The 26,253-nt window shown below is 41.0% G+C and overlaps 1 protein-coding gene across 1 annotated transcript; it reads left to right on the forward strand.

The window, feature by feature from the left end:
- Positions 1–107: 107 nt before the first annotated feature.
- Positions 108–22,410, forward strand: klhl30 (kelch-like family member 30). Its single transcript, XM_020514338.2, has 9 exons — positions 108–881; positions 4,670–4,675; positions 5,740–5,757; positions 8,273–8,372; positions 14,890–14,976; positions 16,078–16,233; positions 18,241–18,429; positions 19,328–19,473; positions 22,152–22,410. Exons 1-9 carry the CDS (start codon positions 108–110, stop codon positions 22,398–22,400), a joined length of 1,725 nt encoding a protein of 574 aa, XP_020369927.1. The 3' UTR covers positions 22,401–22,410.
- Positions 22,411–26,253: the final 3,843 nt, after the last annotated feature.

The following is a 26,253-nucleotide window of genomic DNA, read 5'->3' on the forward strand; positions in this document are numbered from 1 at the left end:
GGCTGCCACTGAAATGTGCACCTCTCTTGTCCCAGGGTCAAACCTTATTCGGCAAAACAGCGTGACTGGGAGTGAAGCGAGACTCGGCCTGGCCCAGCAGAGCAGGAATGGTGCGCAATGTGGATGACCTGGATTTCTGCCTGGCCTCGCACCCGCAGAGCATGTTAGAGGGGCTGCGGGCGCTGCGCTCCAACCCCAAGCTCTCGGATGTCACGCTGCTGGTGGGCGGCCGGGAGTTCAGTTGCCACCGCAGCGTGCTGGCGCTCTGCAGCGTCTACTTCCACGCCATGTTCAGCGGGGAGTTTGTCGAGAGCATCTCGGCGAGAGTGGAGCTGAAGGAGATTGAGCCCGCTGCCATGGAGAGCCTGATCGAATTCGCCTACACAGGCAAGTTGACTATCAACCAGCAGAATGTGGAGTCCCTGACCCAGACCTCCAACCTGCTGCAGTTCAGCAGTGTCCAGAAAGTTTGCAGCCGCTACCTCCAGCACCAGATTGACCCTACCAACTGCCTGGGCATCTATGAGCTCGGCGAGATGTACGGCTGTCCGGAGGTCACTGCCAAAGCACGCTCCTTCCTCCTAGAAAACTTCGAGGCAGTGTCCCAAAGTGAGGAGTTCCTCCTGCTGGGCAGCGAGAGGCTCCTGGGCTACCTCGGCGCTGAACTGCTGCAGATCCAGGAGGAGCAGTCCCTGGTGCAGGCTTTCCTCCGCTGGATACGGCATGATGAAGCCCAGAGGAGCTGCCTGCTTCCCGAACTCTTCGAGCTGGTCCACTTGCCCTTGCTGTCGGTGGAGTATCTGAGAGACCAGCTTTTGCCTGACAAGCTCATTCAGGGGTGTGAGTCCTGCAGGAGACGGATAGAGGGATTTCACAGCAAGGTAAATACATCAGGGATGGGGTGTCAATCCAGTTATCGAGTTAATGCTGGATTCAGCCGGGGATAGAAGAAAAAACACACAGCTCATTGCGAAATGGTTGAAGTATTGAATAATTGACTATTCCAAAACCTTGCTGGTTGCAATCCCATTTTCTGCCCTTCATAAATTTGAGCTAATCCAAAATCATTCATGTATTCTCACTCATAACTATGTGCCGTTCATTCCTGTTCTTCAAAAGACTATGTTCTAGTCAACCTGTTCAGAGATATTGTTACACTGCTCTGCAGCAGCTGAGACTTGAGCCCAGGCCTCCTGACTCAGAGGCAGGATAATACCACTGCAGCCACTGTTCTACCTTGGCTCCCTGTTTGCATCATTTCAATTTTTATAATCCTCATCCTTGATCCTGTATCCCTCTTTGACCTGGTCTGTCCCTGGAGTTTTACAGCCTCCAGGGTTATTCACATATTTAGAATCCTGAGCCCTAAATACCCATGATTTTAATTGCCCCATTGTTAGTAGCTGTGTCTTCAGCTGTCTAGATCTGAAGATCCAGGATGCTCTCACCAACCCCTTCCCTCCTCCCCTTGTCCTTTTTGGTGCTTATTAGTCATCTGCCCTTTAATCTGCTGTGTGACTTTTTAATCAAAGTTTGTTCACATGATGTTCCCATAAACACCTTGGAATGTCTTCCTGCTTTTGCCACATAAAGGTAGGTTCTTGTTGCTTGCTCTGGGTTGACAAACTATAAAATTTAGTTGAAAGGTTCAGATATTTTTATCAAATTGTAATGGATACCCAATAGTGAGCTACAGGCTGTGTCATCAAACTAAGCCATGTGAATAGTTTATGTATGACTCGTGGATATTTGGGACTAAATTAAAGGATAAAGTCTGGATGGGTTATGTATAAAGATTTTGGTACCCAGAGATTACTTGTAGGTTGGAATCTAATCAAGCTATCTTTACAATAATTCTAAACCACTGGAGTTTTGTTCTGACAGCTGTCAGTGACCCCTAAATATTTGTTCCTGCAATTACATTTTTTTTTGCTTTATCTGGTTTTAGCAGATGAGTAACTTTATACTGTTTTGGATCCATCGTGTTAAATGAGAGGGAGGAATGAACAGTTTGTGCTATTAAATTACAATGAATGTTGTGTAATGTGCTGAAATTATATACTTGTGCACAGCACATGACAGGCCAGACATTTATTTGGAAAAATCATTAGGCTAACCTGCAGGGAATATAAATTCAGCCAGAAGGCAGAGCAGGTTTCTAATGACAGAACAGTGTTTCCATGTAAGCTAGAGTTTCATCCTCAATCCAATTTTGAATAGGCTATCCGAGGGAAAGAGATGAGAGATTGAGTGATGCTACTCACAATGATCATAACCTCCTCACCTACATGACCCTTCCCCAGCTCCTGCTGTGACTACCTACCTGCTAGATGTAAATGACTGGGGAGGATGACAGAGAGGGGTTGGATTGTAGCTTACTGCCACATTTCTCACTTGTCTGTTCCTAGTTTCTTGTCCTTGGGACTGTCAGGTGCACTAAGGCCTCATGGGAAGAGATACACACATCTCAAGTAGATGGTGAGGGTGCAGTGAGAGCCTGCTCCTCCTTTGATTGCTTGTCTTCAGGAAGCCTCAGTCTTGGCTCGAGCCTTATCCATTAATCCTGGAAAAACTTTTAGGAGCCCTTTGTGGCCTCTCCAATGTTGCTTTTCATTTCTTCATGTAGTAGAGTCCTTTAATGGTCAGGGATCCAGGAGCCTGGGTAAAGTCACGGCTGAATCAGGGACATGATAGGAGCAGAAATAGGAAGGGCCAACCCTGATTGTCAGCAGGGTGTCAAATTGTGACTTTGATAGAAGCCCTTTTATTCACTTCTCTTCCTCTAACCCGATCAATATATCTTTCTGTTCCTTTCTTCCTTATGTTCCTTCAAGTTTCTCCTTGAATGCACCTATTCAATGTATCTCAGTGACTCCCGGTCGTATTGTAATGATTCTCATGTTAAAGAAGTCCCACTGAATTCAATGTTCTTTCATATATTTATAGTCTCTAGTTCAGGTCTTGCCTTCTCTACTCCAGCCTTATCAAATCCTTTCACCATCATGAAGTCTTCTATCAGGTCAGCCCCTCAAAGCTTTTGTTTCTATGAAAAAAAGCCCTATTCTGTACAATTTTCCCTGAGTGATAGAGCCTCTCCATACTAGTATCATCCTTGTGAATCTTATTTGCATTTTCCTGGGTACCTCTGTAATCACTTTATTATATGGAGAGCAGAACTGTTCAGAGGAATTCAAATGCTATCTGACCCATATTCTTTACAACTTTAACATAAGCTCCCTTTCTCTCCTGAATTCTATTTTTCTAGAAATTAATCACAGTGGTTTGTTTGTTCTTTTACAAGCCTTCTAAATCTGTCTTGCGACTTGTAATAATCAGTTTATCTAAACCTCCAGGATCCTTTGTTCATCTGCACATTTAGACACCGCCTTTGCCCCTATTCGTCCTACCACTCCCTTACACTAAGCTCTATCGAAGTCATTTCTCAATTACATGTTTATTAATGTCCTCCTGTATTTATGACGAGCACATACTTTCTAACATCAATCATTGGACAGCAATGGAGGCAAGAACCCTGGGTGATATTTTGTTCCTGTCTCCCTGTCCCAAAGATACCTGCTACAGATTGTACAGTCATGATTACTCCCCACAACTCCACTACTGTTGGAGGTGAAAGGATTTTCTATTTCTAATTTATTGTTGAAGTCAAGGGTTTCTCACTGATATTTCTATAAATGCTTTCACATTTCACATGTGCTGGCAGTCTGAAGCTCATTTTGCCTTCTTCTAATTTTAAATAGAAGTTAAGCAGAAAGATAATGTTTTGATGGGAATCTGTCAATCTTCAAACTAAGTTATGGAGGTTAATCAGCAGAATCCATGGGGGAGCACCTGCTACCTGGCTCTTGGAGAGTTTTGGTCAGTATATTAGGAACTGACTAGCAACTAATCTGCTGGAATTCCCTTGTGTAACTCCCAGGTCCTTTAACCCACCTTTGTCAGATTGCCTTTAGAGGACCTGAACTGTGTGAAGTCCTCCTGTCCTTTCTCCTGTATTTAAGGTGCTCCTTCAAACCATCCTCTGCAACCACATTTTTTGCGGTCACTTTTCATATTGTCCCCTCCTTTGGCTCAGTATAGCTTTGTGTTTTAATATACTTCTGTGAAACATCTTGTTTTTTATTAAATTGTGAGATATAAATACATATTATTGTTGTCCTGAAGAAGACTAAGAAATCAAGTATTTGGAAAATAAGATCATCATGGAAGGATTGTGAAGCATATAATTCTTTTGGACTGAAATTGAGAGAACATAGTCCTCAAGTTAAAGGAAGAGATAATTGGTTACACTAAGAGATAGCCTGATGGAATAAATGTTCCAGAGTAAGATGATCATTACCAGTTCGAAAAACAAACAATGCATGAGAAATCTCATTGGTTGTATCCAAGTAGACAGTGGAACTTTTGGAGATAGTTGAGGATATAAGTGTCCCCAATGAATAAAACAAAATATCACAAGAGTCTAGGGTAGAAAATAAGTCTAATTAACAATTTGGTTGAATAATACAAATCAAGAGTCAGGAATTTCCTCGAAGTGATTCTTGCTTTGTAGTAAAAGTGTAACAGACTTGCACTTTTGTTGAAGCTATGATGGAAAAGTGGGAGCAACTTTAAGGAAATAACTCAGGGAAGTGTATTTGTGAGCATCAAGGCCCCGGTATTTTTGGAGAACAGGGATGGGAGGAAGAGAGACTTTGTGTGGAAGAGGGATCCTGGACTGGAGAGGTCTGACACTAACGACAGTATCTCAATATTGTTTTCAGAACTCCCATCTCCCACACAGTCAGATTAGAAGTGGAAATGTCAATGTGCAGAAAACTGCATTTGGAACAGTTTTAATGATGGCAACTAGGAGAAAATGGGTCTAAGTGGGAGAAGCAGGAAGGATTAATGATTTAGGATGGAGAGGTGGTGCAGGCACTTGACCCTAACAGTAGATATTCAAGGGGAGTATTCCTGCTTTTCCGGACCATGGAAATAACATACCTGCTGGATTTGACTGTTTGAGATTCTCCTTAGCTGCTCGGTTGCTCACACCCCCTGAAAACTCTGTATTGAAGACATTAACTTGAAAATATCAGCGAAAAATCTGAATTCAACTGTCCAATATCGTATCACAGATCTACCTCTCTAGGGCAGAATGGTGGGACTTCTCAATATCTGCAGAATTAAAATAGAAACAGACACATGCCTGTTGAGGTTAGATTTTGTGAATTTGATTTGATCTTCCCATCCCTACCCTTCACATCTATCTTGAATCCTCTGTTTTCTGTCACCGGGGAGTTAAAACCCCGCCCATACTGTTAGTAAAATCCTTAGGATTCATGTTTGAATTCCATTTATGTACAATGAATGGAGTTGAACTGTGATAGAGATAGTGGAAAATGAATGGAGAGTTATTCATTTATTTCATCACTGTCAGTGTCTGGGGTAATATGAAGTAGCAGTTGAAATTCTAATGGATTAATAGGTTCTATAAACAGATCAGTGGATTGTAAATCTTCAGAGACTTTGCTAAAACTTTAATATACTACAATCTTGCATGAAAGTTGATATAACACAGATCAGTCTCAGATGCCAACATATTTATCGCCACCGGAGAAGGAGTTATAATATTGCTGCCTGAGGCAAATTTCCTCAAATGCCTCAATTACATGATTGAGCTTATAAGAAACAACTTCACATTGATTGGGTACTCTGCTATGTTGGTTGAACTCCCAGCTAGCCAGTATTCAGAGGGTGAAGGAACAATTGGCACCAAATCACCAATTACATGCAAGTGTTATCAGTGATGTAATTGGATTTGAAAGTCTCACAGTGTTAACAAATGAATATTCATGTTGGAGAATAGCTCTATGAATGTCAGTGATTCTTCGATAGCTCAGTCTAAGGAGGCAGGGAAACAACTATAACATGATAGCTAGTGGAAAAAAACCGGTTTGAAGATGTACACTTTCATCATCAGTCACATAGCATTATTTGTGAATACTGGTTTGGCGCCTTTGAAAGGATCTTCCTATTGTGTGATTTCAAGGTATGGTTCCTATAGACTGCCTTGTAGTGGACCTCAGAGCACACTGCTCACAAAATGTGTATTCAGTTCTTATTACAAAGTGATAGCTCAATTGGTGTCAGAAGGCTGTGAGTTCGAGTCACATTCCAGGCCTTGAGTATGTCAGTAGGCTTATGACTCATTAGAGATATCGTCTCTTGGATGAGCTGCCAAACTAAGACTCAGATGGATGTAAATAGGGAGGCAATGTCCTAGTGGTGTTATTGTTAGATCATGACCCAGGTCTCTGGATTAATGTTCTGGGGACCTGGGTTTGAATCCTGCCATGGCAAATGGTAGAATTTGGATTCAATAAAATTCTGGAGGTAAAAACTTAATGATGACCACAAAACCATTGTTGATAGTTAGGGAAAAAAAAGTTTGGCTGACTAATTTTAGGGAAGGAAACTGCCATCCTTACCCAGTGTGGCTTTGTGTATGTCTCTAGACCTGCTGCAATGTGGTTGACTGTTTACTGTCCTCTGAGCAATTCGGAATGGGCAATAAATATAAAAAATATGCGTGGCTCTTTTTGAAGAACATGACGGAGCTATGCTAGAGTCAGCATTCCTTCCACGGCAAATACAGATTTGCTGGTCATTCGTCACGTTGGCTGTTTTTAACTCCACTTGTATTCTTGAATGATGATCTGTGCAAGTCCTTCCTAACCCGACACGTAGAAGATGTGCAGATATTGGAGTGAATGTGGCAATCGAAGTAGAAACAAAATGAACATTTTGAACAAAAAACCCCGTTTCAAAGGTGACTTCACTGACATACTTTAAAATTTAAGAAGTTTCATTTGTTTTATCAGTCTTTTGTGGGATGTGAGCCAGTAATTTTTTTTTTTATTCTTTCATGAGGTGTAAGTGCTGCTGGCAAGACCAGTACTATTAATCATCCCTAATCCTGAATAATTAAATGGTTTGCTAGGCCTTTTCAGAGGGCAGTTCATATTGCTGTGGCCTGGAGTTACATGTAAATTAAACCTTGGTAAGAATGACACATTTCCCTCCCATTAGTGAACCAGATGGGTTTTTACAACAATCAACGATAGCCTCCTGGTCACTATTACTGAGACTAATTGTATATTTGTTTTCATTAATTCATTTAAATTCTACTAGCTGCGATGATGGAATTTGAATTCATATCCCTATGAAGAATGCCAAGAGCATTAGTCAGGGCTACTAGCTTACTAGTCCAGTAACATTACCACGATGCTGCCATTTACTTTTGGACATTCCTAAATGCCATTGAGAAGGTAGTGGTGAGTCACTTTTTTTTGAACTGCTGCAGTCTGGGTGGAGTAAGCACAAGAACGATTTTCCAACTCTTGATATCCCATAACAGACCCTGTCTGTTGTGCACCTCCCTGGTGAACCAGCATGAGAGAGATTGTAACACAATTTTCAAATATACACAGATTTGATGATTAGTTAAGTTTTCACGTAATTAACAGTTTGACTTTGTGTGATCAGATATTCTAGGCTTAGGATGCCCCAGTAACTGTTCAGCAAACTATTAAGAAACTAGTTTCTTTAACTAGAAACATTCAGAAAATCTCTTGAAGAATGCCCTTCGCTTTTCAGAAATATTAGAAGATATGTTCTGCGAATTTGGATTAAAAGTCAGTTATTAAAAAAATTAGGTTCATTCTCAAAGTTGAAATTTTTATTACTGCAGTATGTAGCAAAAAATACATTCCAATACCTCTACTGTATCTATGTACTATCTATACTGTATCTACACGCCATAACTATACTATCAAATCATTTTTGGTTTCTTTATTTATTGAATTAATTTCAATTTTTTTCAAATTTGATATAAAATTTAATGTAATCCACTTTGTGCCATTTTTGAAGAGTGGAGTGACATCTTATAAAAGTAGCAGATAGTTTTGCGACTGCATTGATGCGAACCTGAGCATACTATTCATTTGCCTGGGTGTAATACCCAAAGGTTGCTTTGATCTCAAGGTAAGGATAAACACTGCTGCAGATCTCAGTAACTGGGATTCAGCCATTCGAGTAATTCAAGATATGACAACTAAAACACACCTAGGGTAGGAAAGACGAAAAAAGACTGTCATTCTTTGAGTGAGTGCAATTGCCTTTGTTTTTAATCCCGGCTCTTCTTGTGTTCTGCTATTAGACTGAAACAGAGGGATCTGTTTGGCAAAGACATGACCCTGGCCTCAAAAAGCTGCAGGAGGTCCTGGTGGTTGTTGGAGGAAGGGCAATGGATGATTCTGATGATGACCAGATGCTGTCACAAAACTGTGCTTTTTACAACACCAAGACAAGTGAGTTATGCTATGATGATCTTGAATTGTATAGTGTGTGCAAGGAAATGGATTTCTGTAGTGTGGTGTGTGTTTATGACTAGGCCCAGTATAGTCTGTTAGATATTGGAATTGTGGCATGTGAGGCTGGGTTTAAATATTGGGGCCAGTTAATGTGTTGTGTGTTTGGCGCTGGGACTATGTTAACATTCAGAAAATCTCTTGAAGAATGCCCTTCGCTTTTCAGAAATATTAGAAGATATGTTCTGCGAATTTGGATTAAAAGTCAGTTATTAAAAAAATTAGGTTCATTCTCAAAGTTGAAATTTTTATTACTGCAGTATGTAGCAAAAAATACATTCCAATACCTCTACTGTATCTATGTACTATGTCTTAGACACTGGGATATCATCTTTTATGAAGTGATTTTTGACACATTATTTTGGCAGCTCTTCAGTAGCAACCTGTGCCACACCTTACTGGGGTAAGTGCACTAGAAACCAAGCCATGCTATTCATGAAGTCGTCACAAAAGTTAAAGATTTTGTAAGTGTATACATAATTTCCCAAGTTACCTGTCTTTCAAACTCAACTCGACAGAAAGCATGGAACAAGTTTCTGTACTTAACGAGAATTCCTATTTAGTAAAAATAAGTATGCTCTAGGTATTGGTAAACCATTATGAACTGTTCAACATTTAACTTTACTGCTTAAAACTCTAACCCCCTTATAAACTTCCTCTACATGCAACAACAGACTGAAGCAGGTTTTAAAAAAAACTGGGTGTTATGGATGGTGGGAAAGACTGGAGAGAGTATTCAATGGTCCCTTGTCCCAGGCTTCACTGACCTGATTGAAAGCACCAAGTCCTGACAAACTAAAACAGTCTTCCTTTTCCAGATACTTGACTTGCTTGTGGGAGGCATGGGGTGACTGGTTCACATTTACGCTGTCTCTGACCTATTAATTAAAAAACCACAGCTTACAGCAACAGATGAGTTGAAATAAATTGACTTTCTTCAGGCTTGACGTGTTTTTGACTGAAGTGAAAAAGAACAGCACCTTCCCTTTCGGAGATCCAATAGCTTCTCCTTCAAACCTTCTCACACAAAGCAACACTGTTTAAAACAACTCATGATGAGTTCCAGTAACTTGCCTTTAAACGTTCCACAGCTCCTTCCATTGTCCTTGATTTAAAGCAGTCCTTTTCCTGATTTAGTCCACAATGCAAAATAAAATAAAAAATGTGCGATCTTGTCATTATTTTCTCAAATAAAACCCCACATGGTTTTGAGCACCTCTTCCAAGTCTCTCCTTAATCGTCTCTGCTCGAAAGGGAACAATTCTGGCTTCTCCAGTCTCTCCACAAAATTGAATTCAGTCCTGGTGTCATTTCACTAAATCTTCTCCATATCCTTTTTAATGCCTTGAAGTCCTTTCAACCAGATTGGCGACTGGATTGGCCATTTTTCTTTCCTATATGGGAGATTGAACCACGATTTATGTAGGTTTAACATAACTTGCCTTTGTGTGTTTCCACTTATAAATCTAAAGACCTTAGTGCCTTTTTAAAAAAAAATAAACAACCTAATCTCAATCTATTTGCTTTCAAATGAGGAGCCCTCTGCTTGTGACTTGCTTTGTCAGATAGCTAACGTAATTCTTGTAGGGTAGAGAATTACTAACCTGAGTGTGGAAGCTTCTAGAGAGGTCCTGCTTAATCCTGTCTCATCCCTAATGTAAATAATAGGTTGTTAGTTTCCACTGTCATGCTGTAGACTCTCTTCTGTCAAGACCACTTAGATATTAGCTTAGATATGATAACAATTCTGAACCTAACCTTCAGTAATAAACAAAGTCTGGTACATGGAAAAGATTATTTGACCCACTTTACCTGCTCTTGCTCTTAGTCCCACTGCCTTGATTTTTCCCCAAAGCCCTGCAAATGTTTCCTATTGAAGGACATATTCAATTCCACTGTGGAAAGTTACTACTAAATCTGCTTTCACCATTCTTTCAGCAAATTATAAGAGATAGGATTTATAAGCATCTAGAAAGGAATAATTTGATTAGGGATAGTCAACACGGTTTTATGAACGGTAGGTCGTCCCTCACAAACCTTATTGAGTTCTTTGAGAAGGTGACCAAACAGGTGGATGAGGGTAAAGCAGTTGATGTGGTGTATATGGATTTCAGTAAAGCATTTGATAAGGTTCCCCATGGTAGGCTATTGCAGAAAATACGGAGGCATGGGATTGAGAGTGATTTAGCGGTTTAGATCAGAAATTGGCTAGCTGTAAGAAGACAGAGGGTGGTGGTTGATGGGAAATGTTCATCCTGGAGTTCAGTTACTAGTGGTGTACCTCAAGGATCGGTTTTGGGGCCACTGCTGTTTGTCATTTTTATAAATGACCTGGTTGAGGGTGTAGAAGGATGGGTTAGTAAATTTGCGGATGACACCAAAGTCGGTGGAGTTGTGGATAGTGCGGAAGGATGTTGCAGGTTACAGAGGGACATAGATAAGCTGCAGAGCTGGGCTGAGAGGTGGAAAATGGAGTTTAATGCAGAAAAGTGTGAGGTGATTCACTTTGGAAGGAGTAACAGGAATACAGAGTACTGGGCTAATGGTAAGATTCTTGGTAGTGTGGATGAGCAGAGAGATCTCGGTGTCCATGTGCATAGATCCCTGAAAGTTGCCACCCAGGTTGATAGGGTTGTTAAGAAGGCATACGGTGTGTTAGGTTTTATTGGTAGAGGGATTGAGTTTTGGAGCCATGAGGTCATGTTGCAGCTGTACAAAACTCTGGTGCGGCCGCACTTGGAGTATTGCGTACAGTTCTGGTCGCCGCATTATAGGAAGGATGTGGAAGCATTGGAAAGGGTGCAGAGGAGATTTACCAGGATGTTGCCTGGAATGGAGGGAAGGTCTTATGAGGAAAGGCTGAGGGACTTGAGGCTGTTTTCGTTAGAGAGAAGAAGGTTAAGAGGTGACTTAATAGAGACAAACAAGATGATCAGAGGATTAGATAGGGTGGACAGTGGGAGCCTTTTTCCTCGGATGGTGGTGGCTAGCACGAGGGGACATAGCTTTAAATTGAGTGGTGATAGATATAGGACAGATGTCAGAGGTAGGTTCTTTACTCAGAGAGTAGTAAGGGCGTGGAATGCCCTGCCTGCAAAAGTAGTAGACTCGCCAACTTTAAGGGCATTTAAATGGTCATTGGATAAACATATGGATGATAATGGAATAGTTTAGGTTAGATGGGCTTCAGATTGGTTTCACAGGTCGGCGCAACATCGAGGGCCAAAGGGCCTGTACTGCGCTGTAATGTTCTAAATGCATTCCAGATCAACGACTCACCGTGTAAAAAGATTGATCCTCACTAGAAATCTAAATCAGGTATCAGGTTTTCAGTGAAATGTCAACTGATAGTTGTGTAAGCTTGCTAAATGTAGAAGTGTTTCCTTATGCCTGGGAAGTGGCTCATCAAACCTTGTCATTTACAGGAGGTTAAACAGGCAAGCCTAGAATATATGGAACAGCAAATCTGAGCATCTGACTTAGAGAAATTCTTTGAAACACTTTTGAGAAACTCATTGAGTGAACACTTCCAGAAGTGTCCTGAGACAAGACAGCAGGGCATTAGGATCCTAAACAAGTAACAAAGAAGTAGTGCTCATGTTTCAATTTTCAGCTTATCTAGGCAGTTATGAAAGGAAGAAATTGGAACGTGTGATCTGATTAAGAGGAAAGCACTGGAGGCTCTGGGCCTTAATGCATAGTAGAAACTCTCACAATTCCCGATTGCTCAGAGTCAGTCATTGTACCACCTCTTCCAACCAATTTCCAAACCATTTCACAACTGCTCTAGCAGGTATAACTTAAAATTTTGCAAACAGTACAAAAATTGGTCAAATGATTGCTAATTGTTATCACCCTGATGAAAGGGATATGCTGATAATCAAGGCTGACCAGTCCAGAAGCTGTACCATTATTGTAAATGCTTTGTTTTATTCACCAAAATGGACAAATTGGTTTCCGTTTTAATACTGTTATCCAGAATAAGTAAGTCATTCACCAAATTTCTTTAATAAATTCAAAATTAACTCATTTATTATAAGCAAAATATATTCTTTAAGGAAGTGGAAAAAACTGGGCAACAGCACCATAGAAAGTATTTCTGGGTGCATCACAGCATAGTATGACATCTGCTCTTCCCAAGACTGCAAGAAACTACAGAGAGTTGTGAACACAGCCCACTCCATCACGCAAACCAACCTCCCATCCATTGGCTTCATCTATACTTCCCCTGCATTGGGAAAGCAACCAACCTAATTCTAAGACCAACTCCACCCCCAACAAGCTGGTTGTACTCTCTTCCACTGTCTTCCATCAGGTGGAGGAAACAAAAGTTTGTATAAATGTATGGACAGATTCGAGAACAGCTTCTTCCCCATTGTTATCAGACTTTTGAATGAATCTTTCAAATGTTAATATTGATTTCTCTCTGCACCTTCTTGACAGCTCTAACACCATATCCTGCGGGCCTTCTGTTACCCTGATGCACTTGTATAGTACAATCTGCCTGTAAGGCAATACTTTCTATTGTACCTCGGTGCAAGTGACAGGAATAAAGCAAATCAAAAAATATCCAAGAATTAAATATCCTCCAAACAAATATGTTCATAATAGAAGAAAATCAAAACAGCTCTGCAAAGATGATATGGGTTTTGAGCAAGAGGCAAAAGAGAAAACAAAAACAGCTCTGTGGGTCAGCAGACCAAACTTGAAACATAAAATGGTATGACTTCTCATGGGGTTTTCTGTTGGCAAAATTGAAATGCAGACCACCATGTTATGGAAGATCTTCAGACCAGACTCCAATTGAGGTGGAAAATCAGTTAGACTTAGGTTTTGAATAGAAATAACAGTTCTGATTTCAGCATTTATGGAGGAGTCAAAGATTCCTTGTGGGACTAATCTCAAGTATCCCAAAATACTTTGCTTATAGAGATGTGTGCAGCTTGTCCTGCTGTAGGGTTTAATCCTCCTTTAACAGGAGAGCGAGTCTTGTCTAGTGCACACTTTGGAGGTCCTTCTTCTGCTGACATACCCTGATATCTTGGAAAGACAGGAACATACTCCAGCAGAGCGTTGCATGGCAAACTTTAGCACAGAGATGCCAACCCCTCCAAAACAAGTCTGTTCAGCAATTAAAGTCACAAATTGTATCTCTTTCCTTTCTTAAAAGATGAGCTTATCTCCGTTCCAATGTTACTTGACTTTTCAGTAATTAGCAGGCGAGTTGGAACTAAACTACGGTTGAACTATTCTAAGAAATCAAACATCTTTTCAAAACCATGCAAATGCTTTTAATCTAGAATGTCCAGACAGGTTCATATTCCAGTTCCTCATGGTCCTTAAATGTAATTAAATATGTATTTCCAACACTAATGAAGAAAACATCAGGAAGGTATCAATGGACTAATAAGGTGATTGAACAATGGCAAATGGATTTTGTTCCAGAGAAGTGCATTCAGGAAAGGCTAACACGACAAAGGAAATACATAATAAATGGTAGAATTTTGAGAAACATAGAGCAGCAGGAGATACTTCAGGGTGTACGTCCACAAATCACATAGGATAGGTGGACATGCAGACCAAATGATCAAACAGGCTTATGGGGTTAGTACCTGCATTGGCTGAAGCATAGACCACAGGATTTTAGGTCAAGCTTTAGGTTTTATTGTCACATGTATTCAAATGCAGTGACACAGGAGTAGAGTAAAAAGTACAGTGCCGCCATTCCTGGCGCCATCTTAGGTACAAAGCTACCTAGGTAGAAAATTAGAAAAAGAAAGAAGTAAGTTAAAATGTTTGTCACTACAGTTCTTCTTAGTATAACGTAGAGAAATAAAGAAATAAAAGCTAAACATTACAGTCCTTTCTTAAGCCATGGGCCTGCTGTTGCTCCATACTGGGCTTTCCACATGAGGGCTTGCCCTCCCCCCACGCTGGGCATGCTTTCAGCCGGTCTCACCAGCCGCTATGTCGCTGACTGCCGCTTCGCTCACCAGTCGGGAGGTTATGCTGGAGCTGTATAAACACCAGGCTAGGCCATGGCTGTGAAGCTATGTGCAGCCACCATACTATAGGCTGATTGCCTGAGAGACAATACAGAAGAAATTTACAAGGGTGTCGCCCAGATTTGACAACTTCAGTTATAATAAAAGACTGGATAGGTGAAATTATTTCCTTTGGCAGAGAGGAGGTTGAGTGCGTAAAATTGTGAGGGGTCTACGTGGAGTGGATAGGATGATCTTAGTCCTCTTGATTGAGGCATTCATAACCAGGGGCCATAGATATAGTGTAAGAGGTTTAGCTGGGATTTGAAGGAGATCCTTTTAACCCAGCGAGTAGTGTGGGTCTGGAACTCTTGCTTTGAGCATACGATCGAGGCAGACACTCTCGTACTATCAAAAATAAAGTAGCTGGATAAGGACTTGAAGTGCCATAACATGATACCTTGTGTCCACAGACCACTGGTCCATCCTTCCAGATTTCCCGGATCACTACAAATGGGGATTCTCACTCACAGCCTTGAACAATGACGTCTATGTTACTGGTGAGATATCTGTCTAAAGAGAAATTCGGGGAAAGAAAGAAATAATTTGCAATTATGTATCACCATTTACATCCACAGGGTGTCCCACATTGTTCACAGCAGATAAATTACTTTTAAGTGAGGTCACTGCAGCAGCCAATTAATGCTAGAAGGACCCACAAACAGCAATGGGATGAATAACTAATAAATTATTTTTTGGTGATGTTGGTTGAAAGATGAAAGGTACTTTGGATATTGGCGGAACTCCTGACTGAACAAATAGCATTGTGAAAAGCTGAAAGGGACACATCTCAGTCCGATGTCAGAATCTCAAGAAATGTTTACAGATTTCAAGAGGGGAGTTTGTAACATCAAACAGTGGGAGGAAAATCCAGTAGGAAAAATGCACCACTCTTCACTGAGTTAGAAATACAGTTGTGACTACTTTTTGGATTTCTGGGCCAACTCTCAGGAAATGAACCATGGCCCTGACCCTAATGTTAAATTTGAGCTTCCCCATGATAGAAATGTTTGATATGCCCATCGCCTCTGTTCAATGGAACATCCACTGAGTGTAAAGGATTGGTTAGTTGCTTTACCTGCCTTATTATGAGATGCAAGGAGATTGATCTCCAGTCCCAGGAATATTGGACAGTAATTCTCGTTGACGTAGGCAGTTCAAGGAATGGCATGTGAACGGGGGATCTCAGGCGACCAAAGTACAAGAGTCTTTGGGTGACTGGAAGCTGTGAAGTATGATTCATTTAAAAGGAACGACTCAGGTCTACACACACAGCCTGATACAGGTCCTGTGTTATCCTGACAGTAAACAGAGCTGAGCAGGGAGTGGGAACAGTTGGAATCCGGGATAGGTCAATGGTTGGATCTTCCAACTGGCTTCTTGAGGTCTGTGATGGGATCCATCCTAGCTGTCTCAAGGTGCCTTGGTCCATCTGTCAACCACATCACCGTTAGGTTATCAATCTCTCTCTCTCCTCTCCCAGCAAATACGTGGTATACTGTCAATAAATAACTAATTTAAAAAAAATATACCAACAATGAGATTGTTGAAGAAATGTTTGTAAAGATTGCTTGATAAATAGTCAACATTTGTCTTCGCAGGGGGTTCCAGAGGCAGCAAGACTGACGCGTGGTCAACAACCCAATCTTGGAAATTCCATTCCAAAGAAGGGGCCTGGAAGCCCATTGCTCCCATGTTGAAACCCAGAACCAACCATGCTACGACAGCTTTAAATGGCGAACTCTATGCTGTTGGAGGTAGCAAGCCAGCGACTGAAGCTAGTGTGATGTTATGGGATAAAGTGCACAATCAACTTAAACGTTGTGATCATTTTATTTCCTATTGATGCGCCCATTAGGCCATCCCAGAATATTAATTAATTTCTTCGTCCATTCCTTCTAGTAGTGAAATGCTAATGTACAAGTTCAGAAAGGCAGAAGAATTAGGAGTAGGAGTAGGCCATTCAGTCCATTGTGCCTGCTGTGCTATTCAGTAAGATCATGGCTGCTCTGTTTGAGGCTTTAACTCTATTTCCCCTCCAGTGTCCCTATCGCATGTTAACCCTTGGTTGTCTTATCTATCTGTGTAGCTCAGCCTTGAATGTGACATTGAATGACCCAGCTTCTGCCAGTCGCTGGAGAAGAGAATTCTAAACACTAATGACCTTCTGAGTGAAGAAATTCCTCCTCATCTTCATCATAAGTGAGAGACTCCTTATTTTAAAACTGTGCTCCTTATTTCCAGATATTCCCTAATGAAAAATGGTCGTGTGTTGGTATCCTTTTTTTTCCCTTTATTCATTAACAGGATAAGTACATTGCTGGCTAGGCAGCATTTATTGTCCATCCCTAATTTCCCAGGGGGCAATTCAGAGTCAGCCACGTTGCTGTGGGTCTGGAGTCACATGTAGGCCAGACCAAGTAAGGATGGCAGTTTCCTTCCCTAAAGGACATTAGTGAACCAGATGGGTTTTTCCTGACAACCGACAATGGATTCTTGGTCATCATTAGATTTTTTAATTCCAGATAGTTTATTGAATTCAAATTCCACCATCTGCTGTGGCTGGATTTGACCCCGGGTCTCCACAATGTTATCTGGGTCTCTGGATTAACAGTCCAGCAATAATACCACTAGGCCATTGCTTCCCCTTTCAAAAATTCTGTACAGCCTTAGGCATAGAGAGGCCCCTCAAACTTCTTCCACTGCCTGGTATAACTCAGGACAGAAGTGGAGAAATATTTCTGAATTTCTGGAGGTTGTGAATATCGAGGATAACCACAAGTGTAAGAAGTGACTCCTGTTAGGCTTGATCGAGCTCCATGTTACTGAGTTTGACAAACAGTTGGAAGCACTTTGCACTGTATGAGAGTAGTTGAATGCACATTGTAAGACGTGCTTCTTTGGAAACAAGAGGATGAACAAGGCATAGGATGGAAATGGTTGATAATGCCCCAGTTGACAGTAAGAGGAGGACAGGGTACAGGCAATGGAGGTCACCACAGGACTCTAGGTATCTTTGAAAGTATTATGAACCAGAACAAACCCCCTCAAAATGTATTCAGAAGATAGTCCAGACCATAAACTTTTCTTATTTTAAAGGTAAGTGTAAGGTGTTGCATTCCAGATGCAATTCAGTTGGTCAAACGACTCAACATTAAGCAAAACACACTTTATTCATGCACTACCATTAAAATGCAACAAAAAGAAGAAGAAATTGGAACAACTTAACTCGATTGAAAAACTTAACAGATGAATAGATTATTAACTACTATACAGTAACTGTTCCAACACAGTAACTTCCCATAAACACACACTTGGCAAAAGGCAAGATCCGAAAAATAGATTGTCTCACAGGCAATTCTCCAGTCCAGAAGAAAAAAACATCAAGAGAAAACCCAGAGAGAGTGCGTGTGGCAGGGAGAGATGTATTGCAACTTCCATCCAGCTTCAAGACCCAGCAACAACTACTGAAAACTAAAACTAAAAATTTTCTGATTCTAGAAGAGCTCACCCCTCCCATTCAGGCTGCTTCTATTGTTCCAAACTTTAAAAAACCCAAGACCTCACAAGCTGTTTACTTTATGGGCTTTCAAGAGACAGCTCTGTACCTCAGTCTTAAAACCTCTCTTCAAAAAAAGAAGCAGGACAATACACACCACTTAAATTAATAGTATTCATCACAATAGGGATGTGAAATATACAAATGCTGCAGATGGAATCAGGCCATGAGTCCTGTCATAAAGTCTGGTACTTTCTAATTGCAGGTACGACTCTAGATGTAGTGGAAGTGGAACGATATGACCCGTACAATGATAGCTGGGCCACGATTGACCCTATGGTGAAGTATGTCACTAACTTCACTGTCACGGGCTGTGTGGGAAAACTCTATGTGATTGGTTCGTGTGCAGCCAAGTACAATGTTCTCACTCTACAGTGTTATAATCCTGTCACAGGTGGGTGCTATTCCAGACTAAGGAAAGAAAGATGACTGTAAATGCGCAATGTTGATTTGATAATTGTCTTTAACTGATATTCCCATTAAGTGATATGCAGCTACTTCTAATCTATACATATTCTATTAGCGTAGTATTGTACTTAACCATTTCATTGACATTTCCCATTCCCATTATATTCCCTTTGTTATTCCTTTTCTTGTTCCTTCCCCACTGCTCTTCCTGCTGTAGAACAGATCCTGGATGAGGGATCATTTGGAAACTGTGCCTAATATTACCTTGTCTCCCATAGAAACCAAGAAGCAAAGAGGCCAGGTCTGTTCAGCATAGCTACTTTGTTCTAGTGTCTGATATGCAGCATGGAAAGTTGAAGATTCGGGTAGTTGATAGCACACAAATATGCCAGGGAAACAAATTTATTCTAAAGTTACGGTTTTCAATTTAGGGCAAAGATTCATCAAGCATGTTAGAAAACTAATGTTACACAACACACCTGACACACCCAAACTACCAATACTGCAGCAACTCTGATCATAAACCAAGCTGTGAAATTCATTACAACTCAACCCCATTCTCCTGTTCAGAACCAAATATCAGATTGTCTCATTATAAAGTTGTGTTTCTATTCGTCTCATCCTAAAAATTCTTCAGATGTATTTCTTTCAGTTGCTAAAGTATTGAGTAATCACATCCTCAGAAGTTAGTTTGGACCCAGCAAGCCACCAGCACTCAGTAATATCTGAAAGATCTCCATGTTGCCAAGAGAATCAAAATTTGCTTCCTTTCCTTCCAAGAAAATGTTTTTTCTAATACAATAGTTCAAACTTATACTGTTAAAGTGATCAGAATTTCTCTCTAGTTCCCTCCCCGCCTCACATTTTTTGCTTTGTTTCTGCAGATAACTGGAGTGTTATTGCCTCTCCATTCATTCCCAAGTACCTTTCAGCTCCGTGCTGTGTTTCTGTAGATGCTGTGATTTACTTAATCGGAGACAACACAAAGAAAGTCTACGCATATGATTCTGAGGCCAACATGTGGCAGAAGGTAGGAGTGGAGCAGCTGGGACCGATGTCATAACTGTTGATAAGGCAGAGGAAGGTTTGGCTCTTGTTTGTACAAGGGTGAACCCCCATTACAAATCCACATTCCCTGCTCTCTCCTCATGGCCATTCAACTTGCTGTACTTCAGTAATTCACCAGCTCTTCCTTTGAAATGTAGGATCTTTTCACCTGAACCACGCCACATGGCTAAGCATTTCCAGATTGAACAACCGACCTTGAGGAAACTTCTCCTAATCTCTCTCTGATCATTGTCACTTGATCAGAAAGAAAGGTGGGATGAGATTGGATTGGTCTCGGTGGAAATTCCAAGCAGTTAACAGTAACCAACTGTTTTCCCTTTATTCATGGGATGTGGGTGTTGCTGGCTGGTCAGCATTTATTGCCCATCCCTAGTTGCCCTTGAGAAGGTGGTGGTGAGCTGCCTTCTTGAACCTCTGCAGTCTATGTGCTGAAGTTAGACCCGTCATAACCTTAGGAGGGAATTCCAGGATTTTGACCCAGTGGCAGTTAAGTAACAGCAATATATGTCCAAGCCAGGATGGTGAGTGGCTTGGAGGTGGTGCTGTTCCAACATATCTGCTGCCCTTGTCCTTCTAGATGGAAGTGGTCATGGTTTGTAAGGTTCTGTCTAAGGAGGCTTGGTCATTTTCTGCAGTGCATCTCGTAGATAATATACGCTGCTGCTACTGAGCATAGTGGTGGAGGGAGTGGATTTTTGTGATGCCAATCAAGCAGGCTGTTTTGTCTTGCATGGTGTCAAGCTTCTTGAGAGTTATTGGATATGCACCCAGCCAGGTAAGTGGGGAGTATTGCTTCACACTCCTGACCTATGCCCCGTAAATGGTGGATAGGCTTTTAGGGGAGGGAGGTCAGGAGGTGCGTTACTCATCTCAAACCTGCTGCAAACCATACTGGTTCACCAATGTGATTTACCTACCTTTTTGTGTTTTATTCGTGTAAATATAAACAAAGTAATGGTCCCTCTACCCCTGTTGTATAAATATCATGACCAGCTTATGGGTGCTTTTGACAGATGCAGATTGTTACCCACATGAGTGCAAAGTGCAGCAAGATATTGCAGCCAGATTCCATTATTGATGATGAACTCTAGCTAATAGTAGCTATTATACCCTTTATCTATACCTTTCACGCATAGTAGCTCAGACAGAACAATGTGTACATTTTTTCAAGTGTCTTTAGTGTCCTAAAACATTCCGAGGTGTACAAGTGAGTGTGATCAAACAGAATTTGGCACCAAACCACCAAAGATATTAGCATGAGGAAATATTCAAACAAGACAAATTCCTTTCCCTTTATCTTTCATGGGATGTGGGCACCCACTAGCCCATCCCTAATTGCCCTTTAACTGAGTCTCTTGCTCAGGTTATTTCAGTGATTAGTCAAGGGTAAACCACACAACTAAGAGTCTGGAGTCACTTGTGGGCCCATCAGGTAAGGATGGCAAATTTCTCTCTCTAAAGGGCATTCGTGAACGAGGCATGTTTTCATGTCAAGCTATGGTGATTTCATGGCTGCACCATCCCTGAGACCAGCTTTTCAATTCCAGATTTTATCACTTGAATTTAAATTCTACCAGCTGCTGTTGTATTGGATTTGAAACTGTATCGCCAGAGTATTAGTTTGGGCCTCTGATCTAGTGATAGTTCCACTACACCACTATCTCCTCTGTGATAACGAACTTTTTCCAAGTCGGTACTACTAGCTAAGAACCCTCACTGGAGATGTTTTTGATCAGTGTTGGCAGGTTCTTCACCAACGGCATGGGAGTCTTTGCTGTGACATCTACCTGAGTGAATATTAACCTGTTTCCTCCAAACTTTTACTACAGCAGTTTGAATGTAATTTGCTTGCAAATTACTACAAGAGATTCATTTTGCCCATTTGCACATTCAACATAAGGCTATCCTTGCTGCTTTGGTCTTGATTTCCATTTTCAAAACAGGAACAAATTTTACTGATAGTTATAAGGGTTTTCAATGGCTAAAACCATTTTCAAGACTTGTTCTCCGATAAATCAAAAGCTCAGTTTTGCCAACTGGCAAAGTTCCTTTCTAAAATGTGTTTTTGGGATGTGTGCCTCACTGGAAAGGTCAACATTAGTTGTCCTTGAGAAGGTGGTAAGCTGCCTTCTTTAATCTCTGCAGGCCATGTGGTGTAGGATTACTCACAATGCTGGTAGAGAGGGGCTTCCAGGATTTTAACCCAAGAACAGTGAAGGAATGGAGAATTAGTATAAGTTAGGATGGTGTGTGGTTTGGAAGGGATCTTGCAAGTGGGTGTGTTCCTGTGTATCTCTTGGCCTAGATCCTTCTAGGTTGCATTTTCTCTGACAATGTACCCTCAAAATGTAGGTGCTCCACAGCCAAAAAATATACTCATGGGTTGTTTTTGTAATCTGATTGTATGTACTAATGCTCTTTATTGATGAAGAGTCACACCACCACTGATAAGCTTGTGATGTGGGTAGCATAGTCCTGATACACCGTGATTCCATCTCATGGATGGATGTCATGGATCTCATTCTTTGGACTGGTATCCCATCATTCATTATATTGCAACTGACATCCCATGATCCATTGCACTGATGTCCCACAATCCAATAGATTGATGGGTAATTGTTCTGCTGTCCTCTTTTTCAGGTCCAGTTGCTGCATAAGCTCCATGAGAATGGGGGCATGGTGGTGATTGCTGGGAAGATCTATGTTACCGGTGGTCACTGGAAAGGGATGGAAGGAGACTATAGTGTGGAGTTGGAGGTGTATGATTGTGCCAAGGACGTGTGGACTGTCGAAGGTTCCCTGCCGCGTCCCTGGCTTTATCATGGGTCTTGTTCCATTTTCATTGACACGTCAAGATGGACTGAACTGTTCCCGGACAGTGACACCTAGAGAAACCCACTTTAACTCTCCTTTGTCCACGCACCTGATTGAGGAGGCTGCCTGCACAACACAGCACAATGAACAGTTAGTGGAGGAGAGGGGAATATAACCCACTGTCCAAAGTGGCTGCATTTGGTCTTTATTAGTGGCTTCACCTTCACTAGTCTGAGAGGTTTGTTTTCTAGAAAGTCTCCCCCTGGAGGCCAGGCATTCAATGAAAGCGACTGGACTGTAGTTACAGAATCGAGCTCAAAATCCAAAATGTCTGCCATCCAACATGATCAAACTCATTCACGAGCCGAGCTTATTGGATTTGGTGTCAGTGTTCAGTTATTAGATGTGAAGGAAATGAATTATTCAATATAAGTGGTCCCTTGGCAACCCACAAGCAATAGTGACAACAGGCCATGGTCTCTGGAGCATTGACGTTCACTTTGAGCAATCATTCAGTGATATCACACCTATCCTAATGAGAATAGTGCAGATGACATCAAAACTATTCGCTACCACAATTACCCTAACCTTGAAAAGTGAAGCTGAGCAAATAATTATTAGCAATATCTTTTCTTTTAAATGCATATTATGTTGTTTTATCTGCAGTAACATAACCTTGTCCTTGTAGTGCCAACATGTGAACCTATAAGAACCCTCCCAACCACTTTAGCAGCTGGTTCAAGGTCAAGGATCCACTTTGAAATGGAAATCTCCTTCAAAACCCAGCACAAAAATAATAGAAAATTGGGCAAACACTGTGTGAGGTGATGTGGGCTATGCCCCCAGTGTATACCTTTACCTGATGTGGCCAGATTTATGTTATCCCTCGTAACATATTGACCAGGTATTGAAGGATCCGACAGATATTTATTACAGATGGCTATTACATATAATTGCTATGTTCACAGACACAGCAGTGTCAGGATTAGTAGCAAGGGATAGAAAGCAGCATGCTTCCATTGGCTATTATATATAATTATTGAATTCACAGGCACAGAAGTACCTGTGAAATTATTAAGTTGAGCAGCATGTTTTTATCAATATCATGCTTTGTGATCTGAGTTAGGATGGAGTATGTTATCTTTATACACTTAGATCACAAGCATGGTGTAGTGATGATACCATGACAGTGTCTCTTAAAGGTATTCTGACATACTGACCATGAAATACAGCACAACACTAAGGGGGTACAACCCAACGCAGTAATGTCTTTCCAAGGGGAGAATGAAATAGACCCATAAAGCACAGAAATGTCTGCGCTGATGAGACATCCCGATCTAGTCCCATTTGCCAGCATTTGGCCCACATCCCTCTAAACTCTTTCAATTCATATACCCATCTAGATACCTTTTAAATGTTGTAATTGTACCAGCCTTTAATATTTATTCTGGTAGCTCGTTCCATACACGCACCACCCTCTGCATGAAAAAGTTGCCCCTTAAATTTTTAAATTTTAAATGTTTAAATTTTTTTAAACCTTTCCCCTCTCACTTTAAACCTATGCCCTCTAATTTTGGTCTCCCCTACCCTGGGAAAAGACCTTGGCTTTTCACCCTCCCCATGTCTCTCAGGATTTTATAAACCTCTATAAGGTCAAAATTGCTTGCCGATATTTAATTACGATTAAGACTAGGGAAAGAAAACTTTGTTCTAGCCCCCAAAGCATTACTGTTCTCTCCATTAATGTTAGCAACATCAGGCTGTTATCCTTTACAGTTGATTCTGTTATAACACGATATTTGCGTTCCTGTGCAACATTGCCTTATAGAAAATCGCACTATAGAAACAATGGAGCTACAGGAAAAGTGAGGTTAGGGGCAGACCACCAAAAAAAATCACTCAAAATTGCTCAAAAATCACTCAAAAGCCTAACTCAAAGGATAGCACAACATGAATAAATGTTTAATTCATATCTAATAATGAAATGAAAGTTAGTAACATTTTACCTTGAAAAATATCAAGATGACTAGATGGGGTAGGAGGTTGATGGGGTAGGAGGTTGTACTGTACCTCTCACAGAAGGCACTTCATGATGAAGCCTTGCGAAATGATCACGTGATGTTGGCGCGGAGACTCTTTCAGCGCTGACATTGTCCATATTCACGACAAAGCCCATGAAGCGATCATGTGATATTGAAGCGTACTCCTCCATGCACTGATGGAATCGTGTTATAGCCAACACAAGTTTGCGTTTTAGAAATAGCGGTCCCCCTATTCATCAGTTGCGTTGCAGCCAGTTTGCATTGACAGAACACACGTTATAGCAGAGCTGACTGAACTTTAAATTGTAAAAACCGAAAGACCTGCGGATGCTGTAAATCAGGAACAAAAACAGAAGTTGCTGGAAAAGCTCAGCAGGTCTGGCAGCATCTGTGAAGATAAAAAATCAGAGTTAACGTTTTGGGTCCAGTGAACCTTCCTGAACGTGCTGAGGGAGGGTCATCGGACCCGAAACGTTAACTCTGATTTTTTTCTTCACAGATGTTGCCAGACCTGTTGAATTTTAAAATGTCCTCATAATTACTATTTATTGACAACTAGCACCATCTTCTGGCCAAATGTGGAATCACACCAACTAAAAACTGAGTGCTTTGGATAACCTCAATTTTTTGATAATGCACAACATTATGGAGACAATATTTAGCTGAACAATTTCAGATCATTAGACATGGAGTTACAGAGCAAAAAGAGGTTGTTTTGCCTCTGTTTGCATTCTGTAAGAGCAATTCACTGAGTTCGTCTTCAGATTCCAATCCTGTGGTCCCATATTGGACAGAAACAATTGATAATGATGTTGCGGCTCTCACTACACCTGGTCCAATTTTGGTTTCTTTATTTGACCTTTTTCCATCTCCTTCTGCGTGGCAGCATCATTTTATTTTTCTCTAATTTAATCTCCCTGCTTTTCCAACCTATTGGAGAACTTCCCTTCTTGTTCTTTCCTCCCCTTCATCCTTTCTTTGTATTTGCTTAAAATCATCTACCTTTCTAACAGTGAGTTCTTAACCTGAAATGTTAACTTTGTTTCTTGCTTCACTGATGCTGAACATTGTATATGAGTCTGAAAGGGTTAATACCGAAGAGCATTAATACTGAGTGTTAATACTGAAGCACTACCCACCCTGATGAAGTCACGTGGACTCTACCATCCGGTCCCCCTCAAAGTTGGTAGCTATGTCTACCATATCTAGTGTAACTAATGGCTAAGATGCATTAAAGTATGTCTTGTTAAGTATAAGAGGTTCTTCTTGTTAGTCCAGGAAGTGGTTTCTCTCTATCATGTTAGATTATACAGGCCTCTAACTTCCTTCACCAGGAGGATAATATAAGCAACAACTCATACAGTTTAGAGAGTTGCCCCTGCTCTGCCCATACAACACTGAGTGTTTCCAACATTGTTTCTTTTTCAAATTGCTAGCAATGACTGTTTTTTGCCTTTAGATACTGGATCTAAAGATATTCCATTATAGGGTAGGTTTTCTTGGGCAGTGGGGGAGATTCACTTGGCGAAATATGTAACTTTCCTGTTTTTCTTTCGGCATTTGTGTTTGTAGTCAGTCTCCATGATTTCCCTGATCTCTTCATTTCGATGCTTTTTTATCTTAATTCCAAGGCAATCAATGATTGTTGATGACCATTGCCAGGGATCTTTCAGAACAACAAACACTAAACTCTGGTCAGAGTATAAATCTCCGGTGAGGCGCAGCTTTGTCTCTGACGTCTCAGGTTCACAGGTTTCAGTGTAGCTCCTGTCATCCTTCATGCAATGCAAGCAACTGAAATGAAACCCCAACAGGACAGAAGAAATTTGAAGGAAACACATCCATGTCCTAATACACAGAACGGCACCTTCTCAGCACAGAATAAA

The sequence above is a fragment of the Rhincodon typus genome, chromosome 13 (assembly GCF_021869965.1).
Source record: "Rhincodon typus isolate 14 chromosome 13, sRhiTyp1.1, whole genome shotgun sequence".
Classification (NCBI taxonomy): Eukaryota; Metazoa; Chordata; class Chondrichthyes; order Orectolobiformes; family Rhincodontidae; genus Rhincodon; species Rhincodon typus.

What these genes read in the sequence shown, in the direction of transcription:
- klhl30 (XM_020514338.2), top strand. Translation starts at nt 108, where the DNA reads ATGGTGCGCAATGTGGATGACCTGGATTTCTGCCTGGCCTCGCACCCG. An exon ending in TTTTTACAACACCAAGACAA is followed by an intron (nt 8,373 to 14,889) that starts GTGAGTTATGCT and finishes TTGTGTCCACAG; the next exon opens with ACCACTGGTCCATCCTTCCA. An exon ending in CAATGACGTCTATGTTACTG is followed by an intron (nt 14,977 to 16,077) that starts GTGAGATATCTG and finishes TTGTCTTCGCAG; the next exon opens with GGGGTTCCAGAGGCAGCAAG.